This window comes from Blennius ocellaris (assembly GCF_963422515.1).
Source record: "Blennius ocellaris genome assembly, chromosome: 12".
In the NCBI taxonomy this organism is placed as follows: Eukaryota; Metazoa; Chordata; class Actinopteri; order Blenniiformes; family Blenniidae; genus Blennius; species Blennius ocellaris.
Window position 1 is genome coordinate 7,069,327 of NC_137661.1, and position 20,175 is coordinate 7,089,501.

The 20,175-nt window shown below is 39.7% G+C and overlaps 1 protein-coding gene across 4 annotated transcripts; it reads right to left on the bottom strand.

The window, feature by feature from the left end:
- Window positions 1-1,188: 1,188 nt before the first annotated feature.
- Window positions 1,189-12,646, bottom strand: tbxa2r (thromboxane A2 receptor). 4 transcript variants are annotated; one of them, XM_080506616.1, is made up of 5 exons: window positions 12,578-12,632; window positions 12,377-12,493; window positions 5,541-6,422; window positions 2,205-2,306; window positions 2,017-2,109 (listed from the first exon to the last, which is right to left on the bottom strand). In XM_080506616.1, the coding sequence occupies exons 3-5, from the start codon at window positions 6,393-6,395 to the stop codon at window positions 2,095-2,097; spliced, it is 972 nt and encodes a 323-aa protein (XP_080362742.1). In that variant the 5' UTR covers window positions 6,396-6,422; window positions 12,377-12,493; window positions 12,578-12,632; the 3' UTR covers window positions 2,017-2,094. The 4 variants fall into 4 exon arrangements, with proteins under 4 accessions (XP_080362740.1, XP_080362741.1, XP_080362739.1 ...); XM_080506614.1 differs by having other exon boundaries at window positions 1,189-2,306; window positions 12,605-12,646; XM_080506615.1 differs by having other exon boundaries at window positions 1,189-2,306; window positions 5,541-6,416.
- Between the last annotated feature and the right edge of the window lie 7,529 nt (window positions 12,647-20,175).

Sequence of the window (20,175 nt, forward strand, 5' to 3'; positions counted from 1 at the left end):
ACATCCCTTTCCAACAATTAAATGGTAATTATATGCCTTTTCATTTTTCACATCTTTGGAAATAATGTCAAATATTAGAAATCGATTAATTGTTTTCAAATAAATGAAGACTTAAGGATAGAACATGTCTGAGGGCTTCTTTCTCAGACATGGGATTGTGTGCATGTTAAGAAACTTCAGTGGACATCAGTGAGAGTTTAGCATCCAAGATGTTTGTCAAGCTCATTTCCTGTGTTTTCACAGCCACTGGGGGAAAAAAAAAAAAAAAAACAGGACGGAAACACTTTTTGAGTAACTTCAAAGTCTCAATTAATTCTTGTTTGAAAAATCGAAAATCCTTGATTGTAATGATTTAAATAAGGAAAAGATAAGAAATAGAGTTCATCTGTATGCATGGTGCATGGCTCAGAGTTTTGGCCTTCCATTAAATGTGAAATTTAAGGGGCAAAATGTATTTTTCCCATCTCATTAATCAAAGCTGTCATCTGAAAATGGCATGCTAAGGGGCCCGTCTCTGGAATGGATGTCAAACAGGAACCCAACCCACTGATTTGCACAGTAAAAACAAATAAATACAAGTTTTATGCATGCTTGTGTTTGACCTTGTGAGCTTGAAAATGTTCTCTTGAAGTTCTGTGGCTCAGCTTTGCCTCGACGATAAATGGAAGTCTTCATGCTCACCAATAGTGTCACATATTATAGTTGTGTTACACTTTTGTCACGTTTTAAAGAGAAAGTGTAGATATTCCACATATGCTTTACTGCAGCCTTTATATTCCATCACCCTCTGAGCTTTATAACAGTATTGACTGTAATGTGAAGGTAGCATTGGACTGCTTGTTGCTGTTCATTGTAGTCATTTCCTGGTTTAGCAAAAAACATGAACATGTTGTGAGTTTCTGGGACTGTTTTTCGTACATGTAAGAAAGTAAAATTGGATCTCACGTGGCAGTTATGTAACTTCTGACGACGCAATCTGAGCTACATCAGTATTCATCATCAGACCGGGATGCTTTGCTTATACTTACTGCACCACTTGATGAACAGCTGAAACATGTACGGCACAGTTGTGTTTAAAATGTTTAAAATGTAAGTAAATTAAATTATACCAGCCTGTGTGTGTGTGTGTGTGTGTGTGTGTGCGTGTGTGTGTGTGTGTGTGTTTATTTTGAACAAAAATCACATAAACAAAATTGATGATGGTTTATTTGAACCTACAGTCATATGCCATGTGCTTCCAAACAGATTCCACGTTTACATTTTGTTATATTTAATGATATTTCAAGAGTTAAAATGAAACATATCTGCCAATATCATTAATGAGCGTCGCCTTTCAGTAGCTGAGTGACAGACTGACAACGGTGATAACAGGATGTGCAGGATTAGAGCCATTAAACGTTGTGTATCTAAGCAATCATGTAGTTCACAGAATGATGGAAACTATCACTAAATCAGCTTCACTTGTCATGTAATTGCACAAATCACCAAACTGTTCATCATTTAAACCACAGCAACCTGCAACAATGTGCTGATATTACTGAAATAACTTAAAGTGTATATTTACATTGACAGGCACGTGCAAACACATATACACACGTGTTAAGGGCAGCGTGTCATTGCACTTCAGTCAAATGAAAATATAATTTAAAAAAAAAACCTTAATAAAATAATAGATATTATTTTATATATATATATATATATATATATATATTGAAGCAATACTTCAAGAAATAAACTAAAAACAGTTTTCTTTTTATTGATAGATTAAAAGTTTGATCTCTCAACCTAATGAAGTGCCATTTAAATGTTCAATGATCATCTGAAAAAAACATTGTCAAAGATATGCAATGAGTGCATCAGACTCTTTATTATTGGTGCAATTCCGCTATTTTTCAGGAAGATGTGATGGCAAAAAAACCAACTCAAAGAGCATTCCTGTAATGCCACCCAGTCGGCTGCTGCTTGAATTAAAATCCATCTCATCACGTAGAAGGAGTGTGTGGCTTTGTGGTAGGTGGGGAGGTCAAACTTGATTTCGTCATCTCCGCTGTTTGATCGGAACTCATGCTGCTCACGAGCGAAGGCCGTGCATACCTACGGACAGTTTCTCTGAAAGACGGGTACAAAGACATGACAGAGCCTCTGGACCAGTCAAAACTGGGGAAGATTCTTTTGAAAACGGCCCGACGAAACAGGATGTATACCCATGGGTCGAGGATCTGGTTCCAGGTGGCGAAGCGTATCCAAAGTAGTAAGTATTTGATCTGTAGGGGGCCTCCGGACAGCACAGTTTGAGCAATAAAGACCTGGTGGCGAAGAGATAAGAGAAGGGGAGAAGGGCGGGGGGGGGGCGTCACAGGAGGGAAGAAGAAGGGAATAGAAATAAGGGATTAAAGAAAATTGGTTAATATTGCACATTCACATAGACCTTCACCTCCCCCACCAAACCCTTGACTTTTAATATATCTGCAGCACTCTATTCGTGAGGCAAAGCCTTATTAGCATTACCTTACCTCAACAGTCTCCCACAGGGCCAAAACATGCTAACTATCTTTCCCACAAGTGACAAATTAGCTTTGTGCTTCTTGTAAGTTTTGTATTCAGAATTCAGCTGGTGTCACAGTTGGGTTCTCCTGTGGTTTACGTCAAAGCAGTGCCAGAAAAAAAACTAAAGCAAACTTACAAGAAGCAGACCACACCATAGTGTTTACAGCCGTCGCATGCAAGTCTCAAGATGAAGTATGAGCCACAGGTTTTGTGGTGCACACTTTGTCTCAGTAGATGTGCTCCAGTGACTGATAAAAGTAAGACTTTTGCAGAGTGACAGTAAATTTAGTGGCTGGCATCAATTTCTAAATGAAGAACATAGAGCCATTGTCACAGTTGCCTAATAGGAACAAAGCTGTTTAACAGGTAGGACTGATTGCAGTGGATTTGCTGTCGCTTCATTATATTTTCTGGAGCATTGCAATTACTCTGCCTGAACAATTATCTTTATGTTTCACTCATTTACTGAGAAGTTATGCGGCTCAGTTCTGAGAAAATGTTTCAGTAATTAACCAAAACAGCAATATAAAAAATCAATACGGTATCATGAATCCGAGGGTGAACCATCTGTGTTAGTTTCAGCAAATGGAAGAAGGTGGAGAGACAATAAACAGCAATGACTAAAACGATTCCAATGAAATTATGAACTTATGGGTAATGGTTTGGAAGCTGTAAGGCACAGATTAAACTGTAAAGTGCAAATGAGTCCGTCCATGAGTTTTATTAGCAGATGTTAAGGCCATGCTGATGTCGGCGGCCAAGCCCAAAGTATGATGGGGTGCACAGTGACTATAAGTGAGCGTACACAACATTCAGACTTTTGCTTTACTTTTTACTCGCCTTAGCCGGGACACTTGAAACATGATGTATATCCAGGGGTCAAATATCTGATTGCAGCTGGCCATTCGTATGCTGAACAAAAGCTTTTCATCGCTCACGGGAGCAGCAGTCACCACGCTCACCAGAATATATATCTGTGCAGGGTTTCACACAGCTATAGTTAGATAGAACCGCAGAAACAATATGTTATCCAGTCATCGGTTTTATGTGTTGCCCTGACTTACTTCTGGTTCTTGCAAAGGATGCAAAAGTAAACTGAAACAAGTGGCGACACTTTCATTGAACCATTTTAAAATATCTCCATGTATGAGTTTAAATTGCTTTTTGACTCCGACGGACCCATATATACAACTTTCCTTGAGATTTCAGACTGGAAGAGGAAAAAAAAACGATTTCTGTCCGAGAGAAAAGAAAATTATTTGTCTGTAATAATAAGGTTAAGTACAAAAATATTGATGTTCCTTCAACAATAATGTTTTTACACCATTATATGTTTAGGATACAGTCATTGTAGTTGCTTGAAACTTCATATAATAAATTGTGAAAGACCAAATGGGACAACAACTCGATGCAGTAAGACATGAAAGTTGCAACTATTAAAAAAAAAAAAAATAGCCAAACTCAACTTTATGTCATTAAAGATCATCTTCAACTGACAAATAAAGTTGTATCGAGTGTGAGTGCATAGCATTATGTTAATCTGGTAAGTAGTTGTTGTTCAGCTTTGTGTTTGTTGCCATGTTGCACATATGGTACTGATCGTATACGCAGTTGTGTAATTTTCTTTCAAAGGCAATTTGTCATGCCTGTTTAAGTGGGAGACATTTGGGGACTCTTTCATCCAGGGTAAAACCAAAAGGGCTTTTGGGTCAGCTTGTTAGAAGCTTGTATAGCTACAAATAAATGAAGCATATCAGAAGAAGGCGAATAATAGTATCTTAGGACCTTGCGATGCCTCATTAGGTTGCCAGCGTTTGAAAAGCACAACAAAAAGATTTGGATAGCTGAATTAATGGCTGGGGGTCTACCATGGCTGTGAAGATATTCTTTTTTTGTGGTGTGATAATATTACTACTTTATATGATCTGTAATTTCCTAGTGAGTCACTGTGTTAAAATAAAAAAAATAAAAAAGTGTAAGCTGTCAAAAATATTTCACATTGCATTATAAAATAAACAAACTACAAACAAGATTAAAAAGAATGTAGAGATCAAGCAAAAAAGTGAAAGAATTAGTGAGCAGATATGCACCTTCTTTCTACAGCAGGAAAAAAAAAATGTAATTCCTCCAATGGGCTTATCACCACACACCACACACTGTGATAGGCCGCAGACTGGAGTCACACTCATTCAACCGGGTTGAAATAGGGCCAGTGATGTTCCTGTGGTGGCCAATTGCAGCTTAACAAGACCAAAGTGCTCAATTCATTTTGCAACTTTATGCCAGTTAACTTGGTGGGTCTTCAGAGACGGAGTGGCAAGTTTTACAAATTAGCCTCGGCTGTGAATTGCAATTGAAGCAGGTGATACGCAGTAAGAGATGTTTTTATTTATTTTGATGCCTCGACATTTTTGATATGCAGGGATATGGAAATTGCTTCACTGACTAATTTTGGCTTGGGAGGCTATCATTCTTTATTGCTTTAATCTATCAAGAGAAAAAAAGCTTAGATTGAAGTATAAAATCACCCCAAATTCAAACTGGCAGAAGGTATTGTCCAGCCGGATATGTTCGCCAAGTCTTCATTCATTTCTTTTAGTCTCCTATTCGGCGTGACAAGCTAACTTTTACCTTTCGAACAATTTAGCTGAATTCCCTATGACTTAATCTGAACTGTACAATGAGCTTCCCCCAAAATGTAACATTGACAGATATGGGTATTGATCATATTTCTAACACGGACAGATATTAAAGAGGCAAAGCAGGTAAAAATTTGACTTCAGGTTGCAAGTTGGAAGCAGGTCGTCATTAAATCACTCTCCACTTGGATGGTACTGCCTAATCCTGGCCTCCTGTAGTTATCAGTAACCAAGCTCAAGTGGACAACTCTTTACACAGGTTTAAGACAAGGACAAATGGCGCGATCACGTGAGTACAATCATGGCACCCTGCACAATATGTCGGTGGAAAATAAAGGCAAAAAACAAACTCACCAGGAGGGGGCACCAGCAGACAGATGCGATGGTCATGATAAGGATGAGCTGTACCATCATCTCCACTTCGTGGTCTCGGCGGCGCTGGGTGCTGTCCTGCCCACAGCACACCTTGATCAGGGTCACCACACTCACTGTGTTCAGCAAAAACGACGCAGTGATGCAAATCAACCCGACCAGAGAGAAGAGCAGGGAGAAGACCAGGTCATTTCCCTCTGAGCTGATGTTGAAGAAACACCAGGACCCCGGCATCTGCATGTGGTAGCTCCCGATGCCCGTCAGAGGCAGCAGTGCAATGCAGCCAGCCGTCATCCACACCATCAGCACCATGGAGACTGTCCTTCTCTTGGGTGCGATGGTGGAGCGTGCAAACGGAAGGTTGATGCCAATAAAGCGCTCTGTGGCCATCGCAGCGCCGAGCAGCAGGGGGCACAGTCCATAGAAAACCATTGACATTCCCATGAAGTTGCAGAAGTGGCAGTCGGGGTCCAATTCGCGCCAATTAAAATGTGTTACGTAGTAGGAGACCACAATGGAGCCTGTGACCAGAAGCCCCATGAAGTCAGTAACTACCAGACCGCCCAGGAAGATTAGAAAAGATGACCGAGAGCGATTGTGTGTCCGTCGGAAGGATTTGAGCAAAACAATAAAGGCGATGAGATTGGAGCTGAGACCCAAAGTGCTGAAGATGGATGAGTAGTAGATTGAGGCGACGGTGGGGGGGTACTTGAATGGAGGGCTGTTGATGGAGTAACACAGTGGTGTGACGTTGGCGCCCGGCAGGTCCGAGGAATTCATGGTGGCCAGCCGACGTGGAGTTGTTGAATTCAGACCACTCAGAGACGGAAAGACCATAAAGGGGATTTCATTTTATCCCTTGACCTCAGAAACAAAAAGAGAGAAGTTACATTTCGTGAGATTTTGTACAGCTCAAGGTTTAACTTGCCGCAAGGCAGAGATCAGAGAATGAAATGCATTGAGACTCACAATACAAACGAGATGAGCTGCATAAGCTGCTCGTCTGCTGTAGAGTCTGACTGCGTGAAAGGCAAGTCAAAGTTGAGAACCCTTTATACGGATCTCATCTATTTAATCTTGTGTGCGTAACTGCAGGCTAAGTGGTTCTTATCTGCAAATAAAATTGTGTATGTTGCATATTGGCTTGAAGTTATCTTCTGTTTTCTCGTCCATTATATAGTATTTCGTACTGTTTTTGAATAATCAGCAACTTTGCATGTTTCAGGAAAATTTTGAATCAGCACTTTCGAATGGTTAATAATTAAATTATATATATATATAAAAAAAGCAGGCTCATAAGGAAATTAGATGCTATGTTCTATTTCCATATTTTAATGATCTCTCTAGCTCTCTCTCTCTCTCTCTCTCTCTCTCTCTCTCTCTCTCTCTCTCTCTCTCTCCTGTTTTCAGTGAAGAAGAGGTCGTCAGGGGCAGGTTCTGAATAAATGCTTTTGAGTCCTATATAGTACTTGCTTGCAGACATTCTTGTGTCAAAAGTGACCGTTGCATTAACATAAGGACGTCCGATAAACCAAGACATGGGGAGTGTAGGTTCTTTACTCACAGATCTTTTTAGCGATCAGAAGGACTTGTGTTAAACAATAGCAATCCATCAGGTCAGATAAAACAAAAATGTCCTTTTAGAATCGAGAGCTCTTGGAATAAAGTGAGATGATTTTTCAGGATGGTAATAGAAGTCATAGAAAGTCAAAGTTACAGCTCAGACAGTGCAAAACCCCCACACAAATCACCCAGAGAAACAGTGACAGCATGGGATGGAGAAGCAGTGAGGGACACAGAGACTGAAATAGAGAAAAGGAGAGCTGGCATATCCTGGCAGGAAATACAGTTATGAGAATGGCAGTGACAGAGACACAAACAGGAAATAAACCCATGTGATATTAATCAGTTTCGTATGATGTCCCAGGCATTCTGTTCTCATTATGACCTATGTTATTCAAAGTTTGTGTCTCCTTTAAAGGGAGTCCTAACAAGCTGAGGTGAATTCAAACATGGAAAGAAATCGGTATTTATAAATATAAATAAAAAGATTTTAGCATATCAGGTGCATATTGGTAACGAATAAATAATCTAGGAATAAAATAAATTGTAAATCAAAAAGACATTTGCTCAAAACAGACATATTTAAAATCCGCTCATACTAAATGCCCAATAAAAAAATGTTATGTGCAAGAGTTCCAGCTTTGTATTGAAAAACACACCCCTTTTACAATTCAGCACTATAGTCTGTGGAGTAAATGAATGTGTCCTGATACACATGCTTTGTCTGAGCTCATTATCTCCAAAGTGATGAACTGCTGCTTAGGGTCATAGCCCATTACAACAAGCGATCACATCAGACTGTGGGTGTAACTTCCTGAGACTCATTTTATCAGTGGATTGTGGGAGTAAGACCAGTGTGCTGTACAAGTGTTTGTACTCGTGTTGTGTTTTAAGTGCAGATGCAGCCTAAAGAGCTTATGACACCATATTCCATGTTAATTTAATTGTTTTCACTGTTAAAAAAAAATCACACTAAGACTACACGTGTGGACTTTCACTGCAGTCCTGTCCGCCATGGGTGGAGAATGTAAGCCATACAATGTGACTCTCAAGCACAGGAAGGGACTAGAAGTCACTAGCACAGTGGAAAAATGAATGTCAAGGCCCCAGGAATGGCTGCCATACGCCCAGAGTAGCTGAAGAGACCTGGACATTGTGGGGCTGTCCTGATTGACATGCCTCTATAATACCACATGGGCCTCAGGTACAGCGCCTTCAGACTGGCAGACTGGGGTGGTGTTCCCCATTTTCAAAAAGGGGACTGGAGACTGTGTGCTAATTGTTGGAGAATCCTACTTCTCAACCTTCCTGGCAAACTCTTTACTGGGGTACCAGAAAGGGGGCTCCCACCAATAGTCAAACCTCAGATACAGCAGGAATGGGACGTTTCCACTGGCTGTGGAATAACAGAGCAGCTCTTCACCCTCTCACAGATGATCAAGGGTGAAGAGCTTGTCAGTTCTGTCTACATGTGTTTTGTAGATTTGAAGAAGGCCTATGACTGTGTCCCCCAAGACGTCTCATAGGAGATGCTTAGTGACCATAGAGTACTGTAACCCCCTGGGCTCCAGGTATTCACTGGAGCGGGTCGCCGCCAAGTGTGAATCGGTTGGGATTCGGACCAGCACCTCCAAATTTGAGTCCATGCCATGGTTCTCTGATGAGAAATGATGGCATGTCCTCTCCAGTGAGGTGAGAGCACCTTTCCACAGGTGAAGGAGCTTACGTATCTTGAGGCCTTGTTCACGCCAATGCCGCGACCGTAATGGACCGCTGTGGTGAAGATGGGCCTGAGCTGTAAAGCAAAGGTCTATGTGTACCTGGTCGGTCTACATCCCCACTCTCACCTGTGATCATAAACTTTGGGTCATAACCAAAAGAATGAGATCACAGATACAAGCGGCTAAAAGGAGTTTTCTCTGCAGGGCGGCAGACGTCACGTCCTCCTGGGAGGAGGTTTGGTTTGCTGTGGGAGCGACTCGAGGTCCCCCGAGAAACAACTGCAGGAAGTTGCGAGGGACAGAGATATCTGGGCTTCCTTTCTCTCTATGCTGCCACTGCGACACCATACGAACTGAGCAGGAAAGAACATGGATGGATTGATGGATGGAATGCATTGAGTTGTAAATGTAGTAAACATCAGCTTGAAACTGAAAGTTGGAATTTTATAGTAGCAGTTATAGTGAAGTCTTCAGACATTATTCCATAAAACACTGAAATTGCATCAGAAAATAAATAATCATGTTGTCATGATGCTCATGCCAATGTTTTCATCACCTGTTTGTATATTTTGTTGCAGAGGCTCGTTTAGTATGCACACCTAACAACGCTAAAAACACTGGACTACACAATCCATTTAACACTGTGGCTTAAAGAAGCACGCTATTTCTTAGATCCTTCAGACATTTCGTTATTACAAAAAGGGAACAGCAGTCTGGGAAAAAACCCCTATAACTTCTGGCCAGATGTGTGGCGATGTAATCATATGTGGGAACATTACACAGTTTCACATGCATGGCGGACCACGGAGTGGTAGTTTGCAGGGGAAAACAAAGCATTTGGCTGTTATATTGCACCACAAAAGCACCAGTCAGGTGTCTGTTTTTAGCCTGGGCCACCCTTTAAATTATGTGTATAAAGTGAGAAACAATAAACTCCCGAGGAGCGGGAATTCATGTCTCTGTCTTCAACATCTTTATATCACCTCAAATTGTTCAGCAGTGGTTCTGCAAACAAAGATTCAAGTTTGGTGACCACTGTTTATGAGTGCTTGACTTCTGAAAAAGGCTGAGCTTCCTTTTCACAAGATCATAGAGCCCAGTTTAATCCATCAATTATCTTCTCATTCAGTGGAGGGAAACAAGAGGTAACTTGCATGCGACACCCAAATCACAGTCGGAATTTAAGTTGCCTTGTTTGCTTTTTAAAAAAAATAAAATGTTTTTTCTTTGACAACATATCAACTTACAGCTGTTTACATTGAAAATTTGAGGTTTTATTCAAAATCTGAAATTTCTGAATGAAAACTGACTTCTGGACTGAATGATGTAATCTCGTGATTGCTACTTGGGCTATGAAGGCGTGTTTAAAGGTCTTTCTGTGGTATATATCAAGCTTGTGAAATTCATTGCCGATTAATTAAAGTTGTGGCCATAGTTGTTTTTTTTTGTGGAAACAAAAAACTTGATATAAACAACAGCTAAAAGACAACTTCAGTATTATTGTGTGCTTTGGGAGTCTGCTCGGGTGAGGCAGAAGACGATTGGCGCCAGCTCCACTATTACCTTGAAAACCCTTCAAATGTGCCATTAGTCAAAAGTGCTTGTTATCTGGAATCAATACGTCATATTGAATATTGCTGCACTGGGAAGGCAGTAAAAAGGTTTCTGATTCTAATTGAGCAACCCAGGATGATGGGATTTGCATTTATCCTGAAAGAGCATGAATTTTGAATGTGTATGTGGAAACAAAGGCTTTTACAAACAGGAGGCTGAGGTGTTTTGTTGCCTTCAAATATAGTGTCATTTACAATGGTTTAATGCCAAATTACATGTTCTTGACCATTATATTTGAAGTGAATACAATATTTAATGTAAGTACTAACAGCTATTAATGACAACTGACGGGAGTTTGTCATCAGAAGAACTTATTAGCTTGTGAATATCAATACTAGGATGCTTTCAGTTACTTGGTTTTCTCCAATCATTCACAAAACAGGGTTCTTTCTAGGAGAAGTCATTGTTTTAATGCATCCATTTGAATATTTCCTTTCTTTCTTTAAGACTGGAAACAGGTGGTAAATTGAGTAACCGTTGAACTTTACCCTTTAAACTTCTATTTTATTTCAGGAGATGTGAACAATAATAATAATGCATTGGTTTATATAGTGCTTTTCTCGGCACTCAAAGACGCTTTACATTGCATTATTCATTCATTCCAATGAATGTTTCTTTTACACTGCACTTTAAAGTGTTTATTAAGCTATGGATAAACAACAGACAAAGCGTGGAACAAAAGGTGAGTGGTTAGTTGTCTCTATCTTAAATACGTTTTTTTTAAATCCCACTATAGCTGTCAAAATTCATTGCAAACCAAAGTAGTTGGCATTTTTGTTTCCAGCAGAACATCCGAAAACATCACAATAACATAATATTGGTTAATATAGATTATTACGTAAACAAATAAAAATCAACTTATTCCATACTGAAAACAATTACTGGTTTGCCTCGATGATGCAGTGACAATAACGTTTTTCATGTATTTTGTCTTCACCTGTTATACATAGTTTGTCATGGTGACACATTGTCAATGGTGAAAATATCAAATTAAAAATACTCACCTTATTATAATTAGTTAGTTCTTTTTGGTACTTTAATCAGTTGTTTTACCCCTGCATAAGAGCAAGGTCATACATAGACGATACAATACTTCGTACTTTAAGTTTGTCACCATTTTTGAAAAGCAACAGTAGTTTATTGTGTAATTATTTACCATTGGATCAATGAAATGATATTTGTACTTAAGTCTACATTTTCAGTATGCAATGTTCTCCCCCTCTGCACATTGCATCTGTGGTATAATTCTGCTGATTAGTTTGGAATGCATATGCCCAGGAATAAAAAGGTGTATGTTGTGGATACTTTTATAGTTTTTACATTAGAGATACTTACTCAGCTGTGAGGCACATGCCAATTGTTTTTGTTGTTGTTGTTTTCTAATGATTGAACAGTTAATTGTTTTGTTCAGCATTTCTACACAAATAAAACATGATATAAAAAAAGTTTCAAACTTCTTTTAAAGCTCCTACTTCAAAGAAAATGGGGAAAAAAACATTGACAGAACAGAAACGTTACCATTTCGTTGACATATGCTGGATTCTGCTTGTTCCCAACAAAGTCATTGTCTGTGCTGGTTTGAAGTATCGCTTTTCAAAATGGTGCGACATTTGTTTCAGTACTGCATTTTGATAGTGTCTGTGAATAGCAGTTATTAAACTGCTCCTGGAAAACACAATTAGCCACTTCATGATGAAAAAATGTAAACCTCTGCGAGCATGTTTACAAAGATATCACGGAAAAATGTGAGTGAAAAAAAAATGTGAGAGAAGTACTCCTTATATAAGACTCAAACTCTCTTCTATTTAAAGTTAATCTTTATCCTGTTTTCTGGCAGACGTCCTTGGACATTTCCATAAATAAAATAACTCCAGGAAAACGCTAAATACATTTTTAATGGGCAATTAAGACTAGTCTTACCATCAACAAAGTGATTTCAGGCTGGGCCAAGCTCACTCTGAGTCGGAAAGTTTTCACTTCTCAATCCAAGCCATGTCTGTGATCTTGTGCGATTAATGATGACAACACAACGAGTCACTGCAAAAAGATGAGGGAAAGATGTATCAGTAAATCCCATCTAATAGAAGAAGAAGAAAAGAAAAACCACAAAAAAGCTCCTACATTACAAAGCAGGCTGTCAGCAGTCACCTTCTGGATCAACTCTTCTCTCTTCTCCCAGCTGTGTCCTCTTCTCAAGCAGCACACACACACACATACACACACACACACATACACTTATCTCCCCTCCTTCAGTCACTCTTCCTCTCACTCTCCCCCCTCCCCGGAAGAAAGAGGGGAAGGACTCTGAGAATACGCCTTGCAGGATTTTATGCAGGACGATGAATTGAGGAAAAGTTGTACACAGGAGTAAATTCAACGTGACACAACAAAGCAATTGTTTTTAATCCATATTTCACAAGTGTTTGGTGATCATCTCAATGTGTTTGCTTTTTAGCGTTACCTGCTCAATGAGACGGAGCCCACCTGACCTGCTCAGCCACAGTATTTTAGCCACTCTGTTTGAGGTGAATGACATTGGATTTGGGACTATATTTGGACTTGTTTACCTAATGGGAAAGTCTGGATGGCATCTGCAAGTGCCGTATGGAGTGCAGATGTGCATGCCAACCAAATACTGTCAGTGAAGCACGGGCCTTTGAATTAGTTCTGAGCAGTGTCGTGCGGGTTATTGAAAATGAGTGATTCATTTCAGTATCTGGTTTAGTCTTTTTATGGTGTTGCTTTACTGTGGTCAATAAAAGAGGAAAAAAGTCTGCAACCAAATTGAATTGGGTCAGCTGGACTTAGTTATATTACTTGGAACTGAGTAAGGGGTGGGGAGGTCAGATACTTGCACTCGCCAGTCACTAGTTAGGGAAACAGCCTGAAGTGAGGAAGTTTCTTGGACAAGGAGAGAAACACATTACAAAGTTGACCTGATTCAATTCACTTATAGATCCCTCCTACCTGGGAAATATATATACACAGCCAAAGGTTAAACGCTACTGAAGAAATCATCTGTTTAATTTGTCCTTTTTAATTTTGCCCTGTAACAACAACATCCACATAGATGCATTATTCTATTGTTGGTGTTTGGCTGATACTGTATAGTGTATGGTCGATATGTAAACACTGTGTGGGTCAGTCTGGTTCACTCATGGATGTTACATCTGTTATCGAGGAGTATGATCCCCCATGTGCTGGAGAGCAGTTGTTTAAAGATATTATGCTCAGATTAATTATAACAACAACCACAAAACACAGCAGCAAAACAGATGAAACAATGTAAATGTTAATGATGTTAGTAAAAAGACTTTTATTCCTAAGGTTATAAATACTCCTGCAAGTAAATCTATTCACATGACATGCACGTTGTTTGCTTAATGTAAGCAAACCTGATATATAAAAGGACAACTTTAGGCGCACTAATTTGTTGATGAAGAACATCTGGACACAGCCGCCAAACAACAAGCTCCAGTATTTGGAACATTCCCTCTTCAAAGAGCATTTCATTTGGACAACAAAATGCTTCTCAACTATCTTACATTTACAAATAGTATTGAGAAAATATTAAACGCAGCTTGGGTTTGCATCACACAGAATGTTTCTCTTCATAAAAGTGCTTTATCTAGAACAGTCTCGCTCAGGCAGATAGTTGCATAATGCAGGACATAGAGCAATACTGAATATTGAGCAATGATCAGTAATCATCTTCAGTTGAGATAAAACTGCAAAAATTGGTTTTTTTTGTGTTCGATATAATCTTTTGATTTTAAGATACATATTTCAGTCGCACGAATGTCAACCTATATTTGGCATCTGGACGCAAGATGTGCTCCGCAAGAGTGAAAAATCATTTTCAGAGCAGAGCAGTGCAGGTTTCATTTTCCTGGATGAAACTTCAAGTACGTTTCACAATTGGACCAGTCAGGCTTCGAAACAGCTGCAAAGAATTGTGTCCAACTCATAAAACTTTAGGTATGTACTGAGAAACATTGCAGAATGACTGCATCTGGTTTCAAACACATTTATTATTATTATTATTATTATTATTATTATTATTATTATTATTATACCATATATATCATCGCACTCTTGCTGTGACACTCTGTGGATCACTCCAGTGACTGATTGGCTCTTCGTCACATCAGTCATTTGGAAGTCAAACAATGGTGCACATTTCTTTGGCCAGAGTTAATCAGTCTTTATAAAGTCTGACATTTCACTGCATGTGCTCCTGCAAGGGAGATACGATTTTCAGCATCCACGCAGAACCCTGCATAACATCTGTCTCTGAGAGCAACGGACTTATGAACTGATAACAAAAACAAAAAGCAGCAATGGAACGGCATATAAATTACTGACGTGTAAGCAACAGTAGACAGGTCTTTGTGAGGTTATGCAAACACTGCCTGCACAGCGGAGGCCGGCTAACGTCGGTTAAAAGCTGATCGGCATCTCAGGGAGCAGGGCTGTGAGCAGCAGCAGCTTTTTACTGACGTCGCCTGTAACAAAAGTAAAGAGCAATGAAATCACTTAAATTTAATTAACTGTAACTGTTCTATCATTTTCTAAAGAGCAGCCAGTTACTCGTACAACACTGCCAGAAGTCGTGGCTTTACAGGAGAAAATTACTTCATAATGAGTTTATTAATAAATAATCTATTCTTGATTAATATCAGTTAATATGGTCTGTTTGATTTATGTCCTCATAATTCCACTCATATATATTTTTGATGGGATGCAGTAATGTGTATCTTTTGAGCTTTAGCCATATTTATTTCAATATATCATTATGCAATTCATCAGACTGAGAAATCTACTCAATCAACTAAATCTGCTCAAAGGGAAAACACACAGCTTGCTTCAGCTGTAATGGGTTTAAATGTAAACTTAAAAAAAAAAACCCACAAAAGTCCAGCAGAAACAGGACAAGAGGTAGCAGGAGTGCACAACACAAAGTCTGAAGTTTGGAGCACAACACAAGGGATGCATTAACTTTTCCAATCTGCAGACGAGCTTGACATTCCTTCATCTATTCCCCATGTGGTGGATGAAAGGGTTTGAGATACAGAATAAAGTGTTGCCTGTCTGAATAACTACAATTTATTCCAGTTAAGTAATCCTTTGGGCTTTCTGCGATGGGTACACGAGTGAGCCCTCTGGGAAGAGAACAGATGCAATGCAGAGTAAAGCCGAGATCAGACACAAAATGTTACCAGCTACCAGCAGACCAAACACAATCTTTCCTCCTGTTATCACATGCATGGATCTAAAGTACTGGATGCTATTTCAAGTTCATTTCGCTCACTTACAGGCATAATTTCTTGCTGATAATTTATGAATATTAACTTGAGGACAATGTACACACAAAGCTTTGCTAAAGTTATATGCCGTGTCTTACATCTAGGTACTCTTTGAAAAACTGACGTTTGAATTTTAGTCTGTGGGAAGAAAACAGAGCTCTTGATAAGCTTGGAATTGTTGACATAGCTCTGTAAAAGGACCCATGCAAACAGAAATAAAACACAAACAGAAATCATATTGTAAACCGGCCCTGCAATGAGCTTTTGCTCTCAGAGATACTGTTTACACGACTGTCCACTCCTTGGATCAAGCCAGATTTCTCTGCTGTCCCTGCATTATTTGGCGTATTTCTCACACCTTGTCTGAACCAGAACCTAAATCGTGCAGCCCAACTTTTCCCAGCCTTCTCAAAGTATGACGTGATTGCTGTTTGGAAGAGGACAATCTGTGTTTTCTGTGTTCGTTTTAAAGATGCTGATTGAAATAGCACAGAACGTAAATATATTCAATAGGAGATGAAGTCATGAGCAAAATAGAAATCATACCTCCAGTTATTCTATCTTCGAAAGCCTGCAGTCTAATCAAGCCAAAGTTGAATTTAATTTGTCCCACTCTCTGGCACAGTCTACAGGTCTGATCAAACACAATATCTGATTAAACTCACCACAGAGTTTGCACAGACACAAAGCTATAACTCATGAATGAAAGAAAACCTTTGCTGAAACATTGCCGACATAAATCCCTTTCTGTGGTTTAAATCTAACTCCAAAATTACATTTTATTGAATTGGTCTCACACACACACACACACACACACGCACGCACGCACGCACGCACGCACGCACGCACGCACACACACACACACACACACACACAAACACGCAAAAGAAAAGCTCCAGGATGCAGGCCTTTTCAAATCCAGCCACAAATTGCTGACTAAAGTCACTGAAGTACAAAAAAAATAAAGAAAAACCACGAGTGTAGGGATCTGGGGAGGTGCACAGACTTCAACAAGTGTGACACCTTTCTGATGGGACTTCTTACTGTCGAGTGAAATAAGCTGCTTGGTGATACTATGTCTGTGTAATTGGCTATACCTGTGGAAGGAGAGAAATAGGAACATTTTCACAAACTCAGTGGGCTAAGTAATAAGGATCCATGCTAGACAGTGGATGGATGCAAAGAAGTGGAAAGTAGAGAGCATTTACCGGTGGAGGGAATATTAAATGCTTGCTGTGAACACGCCGCCTGTCCTTCCATGAAAATTAATTTATCACCCTCTAACTCAGCACATTTCCTCGCTGTGCGTAGCGTCAGCTGTGTTTTCTAGGCGTCTTTATCTGTTTGCCGCATTATCCCCTCTTTGTCTCGCACATCTTTGCTCGTTCTTTTCAGCGTAAACACGACACAGTCGAACCATACTGTTAAAATGTATATATCCATACATATTTTTTAGAGATGTCCTGTATAAACATTAATTCATCAGGGATGTTTAGAAACAACTGGAGAATCAACAGCCATACCTTGAAATAAAATACCCTGGCTTTCACAATGGAAACAATGATCTCCTTGCATTGCCGTTGCTGTTTTTTTTTTCTTTTTACGATGCAAGCTGATTTTTGGAAATATCATCCAGGCAAACTTTATCATTTTGTTTGCATACATCAGGCCATGTCCTTCTGTTTATATTGGATACAGTGTGAATTAGTGGCTTCGCTCCCCTTGCTTTCTTTCCCTACTTATTCATGGTCTGTGACTCGGAGAGCTGTTGTATCCTCCTATATTATATTATATACCACTCCGGATAACACCTTAAAAGGGTTCTGAGTGATTTCCCTAACATTATGCACTTTCCGGCCTAACCACGACAAACTGCATCCAGCATATAGCCTCGCCAACATAATTCTCCTATTACTCAAACAAACACGCATTCTCTCTCTCTCTCTCTCTCTCTCTCTCTCTCTTTCTCTCTCTGTCTCTCTCTCTCTCTCAGCCAGAGACACATTAACAGGAACACTTACGTTCACATATCGCAGCTCCACCACGCATTCATTTGACATGCCACAAACCCATCGTGTTTATTGTGTGTGTATCTTCACAAAGTGCATAGCATATTTAATATTTTAATGGTATTTTATGTTCCCCTCTTCTCATCAGCGTAATGGAATATCCATCAGCTCCACACAGACTTGGAGGCTATATGCGTGCATTCAATCATTTTATCATATGGGAGTTTGATATTTGTCCACAGGACTCTAATCCAATATATCTGATTTACAATGATTTATAATCTGACAAAGCAGCAACGACATCAGCAAATCTCACTAATTCAAAGCTGTATTACAACAGATATTTATAGTTTATTCATTACCATTCTACAAATGTACTTGTTGCGGGAAGATTCACGGTCCAGCTTTAAGAATCCTTTTTTTCTTTCTTCCTAAAACAGAGACCAAGAAAGCTGTTTTCTTGTTTTATCTCCACTGATCCTCCAGCCACTACATTTTTGACAAAAAAAAAAAACTAACAGAAAAATAGTCTTAGCTTTCAACTCTCAACACAAAGTTTGCCTATGTATTTAGATGATGGATCACTTTACACTCTGAATAATCTTTATTAACAAATCAAAGACTGCACTATTGACGGCGCCGACATGGATGTTGACACGTCCAGTCCAGCGGCGTTAATCTATCTACCGTCGTTAAACTAAGAAATGTGTGTCGTTGGGCTTCACACGGCATCATGTGTGTTTGTTTGACTGAGACCGTCATCTGTTCACGATGCACACAGAACAACCCTGCCGGCCATGTTCATGCCATCAAGCAGTGCTCATCTGTTGTTTGAGCCTTTGAGTTCCAGTATCTCTCCATATGTTATCGTTACCGGCAATTACACGCTTTACCTACGCCTCTTGGTTTTAATGACCGTAGCAACCAATAAGAACTCAGGAACAATATAATCTCCATCCCTTGGCTCAGTTGTCTAATGGATACTCACTAACCATCCATTGGATTCTGCCGCCGAATTAGATTTGCTATCTTGGACCCTGCGACCCTCAAGCAAAGCTTGTGATGCTGTGCAACTGTGTTTTTATGTGTACATGCATGTATAGGCTTACATGTTTGAATGTTTCCATGTATAGTTAATAGATAGAAAAAGGAAAGAAAAGCACAGAAAACCAGAGTGAGAGACAGAGCGCACAAATAGTCGATACATATTGTCAAGGTGCCATTTTAGCTGACATGCCAAAGTGTGAGAACAGGAGCGATAGACATGCAGTTTCTTTTTCGCTCAAGCAGGCTTGTGTATCAGGAAGGCTTTAGAGAACAAAAGGCGCCCAAGAAAAACTACCAACTGAACCTTACATGAACTCAGCCAGAAGAGCATACCTGTAGCAAATGTCTCCACGAATGTCACACAGACAGGACAAAATTGTTTTGTCCTGTTCGTGAAAGCTTGAAGCAACGTGACAATACATTCAAAAATATGGTCCAGTAGCAATGCCGGCGAGAGCTCCGAGTGATTTCTTTTGGTATCCTTGCAGACATGAATGCGGCTCGAAAAACAGCTGAAAAAGAAGGTTGCCTCTCATTTCATTCCCATTCCTCTCTGCAGGCGTGTTGGAACAGAAGTGGCCAATTATTCAAGGTGAGAGGCGTGACTCGCACAGGTGAACTCCCCGATCAAACACTGTCCCAGTGAACTTCAGAACTTTCCAAAAATAAGTACAACATATGGTTGTATTGATGATTAGGATTATCCATCGGGGATTTTGGTCGTTCGTCAGTAGTTGACTGAATGATTGAATATTTTAGTGAGTCCGGAAACCCGAAATATATGAGATTTTAAAACTACACACACTGAACATTTCGAGAATTGAAAAAAAAAAAAGCTATTCATCACATGAGCCATTCGTGACCAAGCCTCCGTTTGTCAATCCCCACTGTGGTTAATTTTATTTTATATCCCGAAGCAGAATAACTCCCAGACAAAAACAATTAAGTTCAAAATTCTTTTGAGTCATTATTGCACTCACATTAATCCAACAGCTCAACCTCTCAGCTACTTAACTGGATCTTTTTATATCGTGAAGCTGCCACTGTCACTTAAAAATAACTTTGTGGGCCCACCGGATGGCTGTTAATTATGCTCCCTCGTTCTTAACATAATCCCACACTCTTATAGAGCAACATTAACATGTAAGCCATGATTACTGGAGGTGAATGTGTCACAGAGGCCCACATGATCATGCACCAGAGGAAACTGGGCACTTTATTTTTTAAGGAGGTTGCGGATAAAACACATGCTCAAGGTGTGGCCTTGCCATCTCACTGTACCCAAGTACACCTACCTAATGATTCGCTAAGTATATCAGCATGTGCAAACCCCCAAACAATCCACACAAATCAGAAC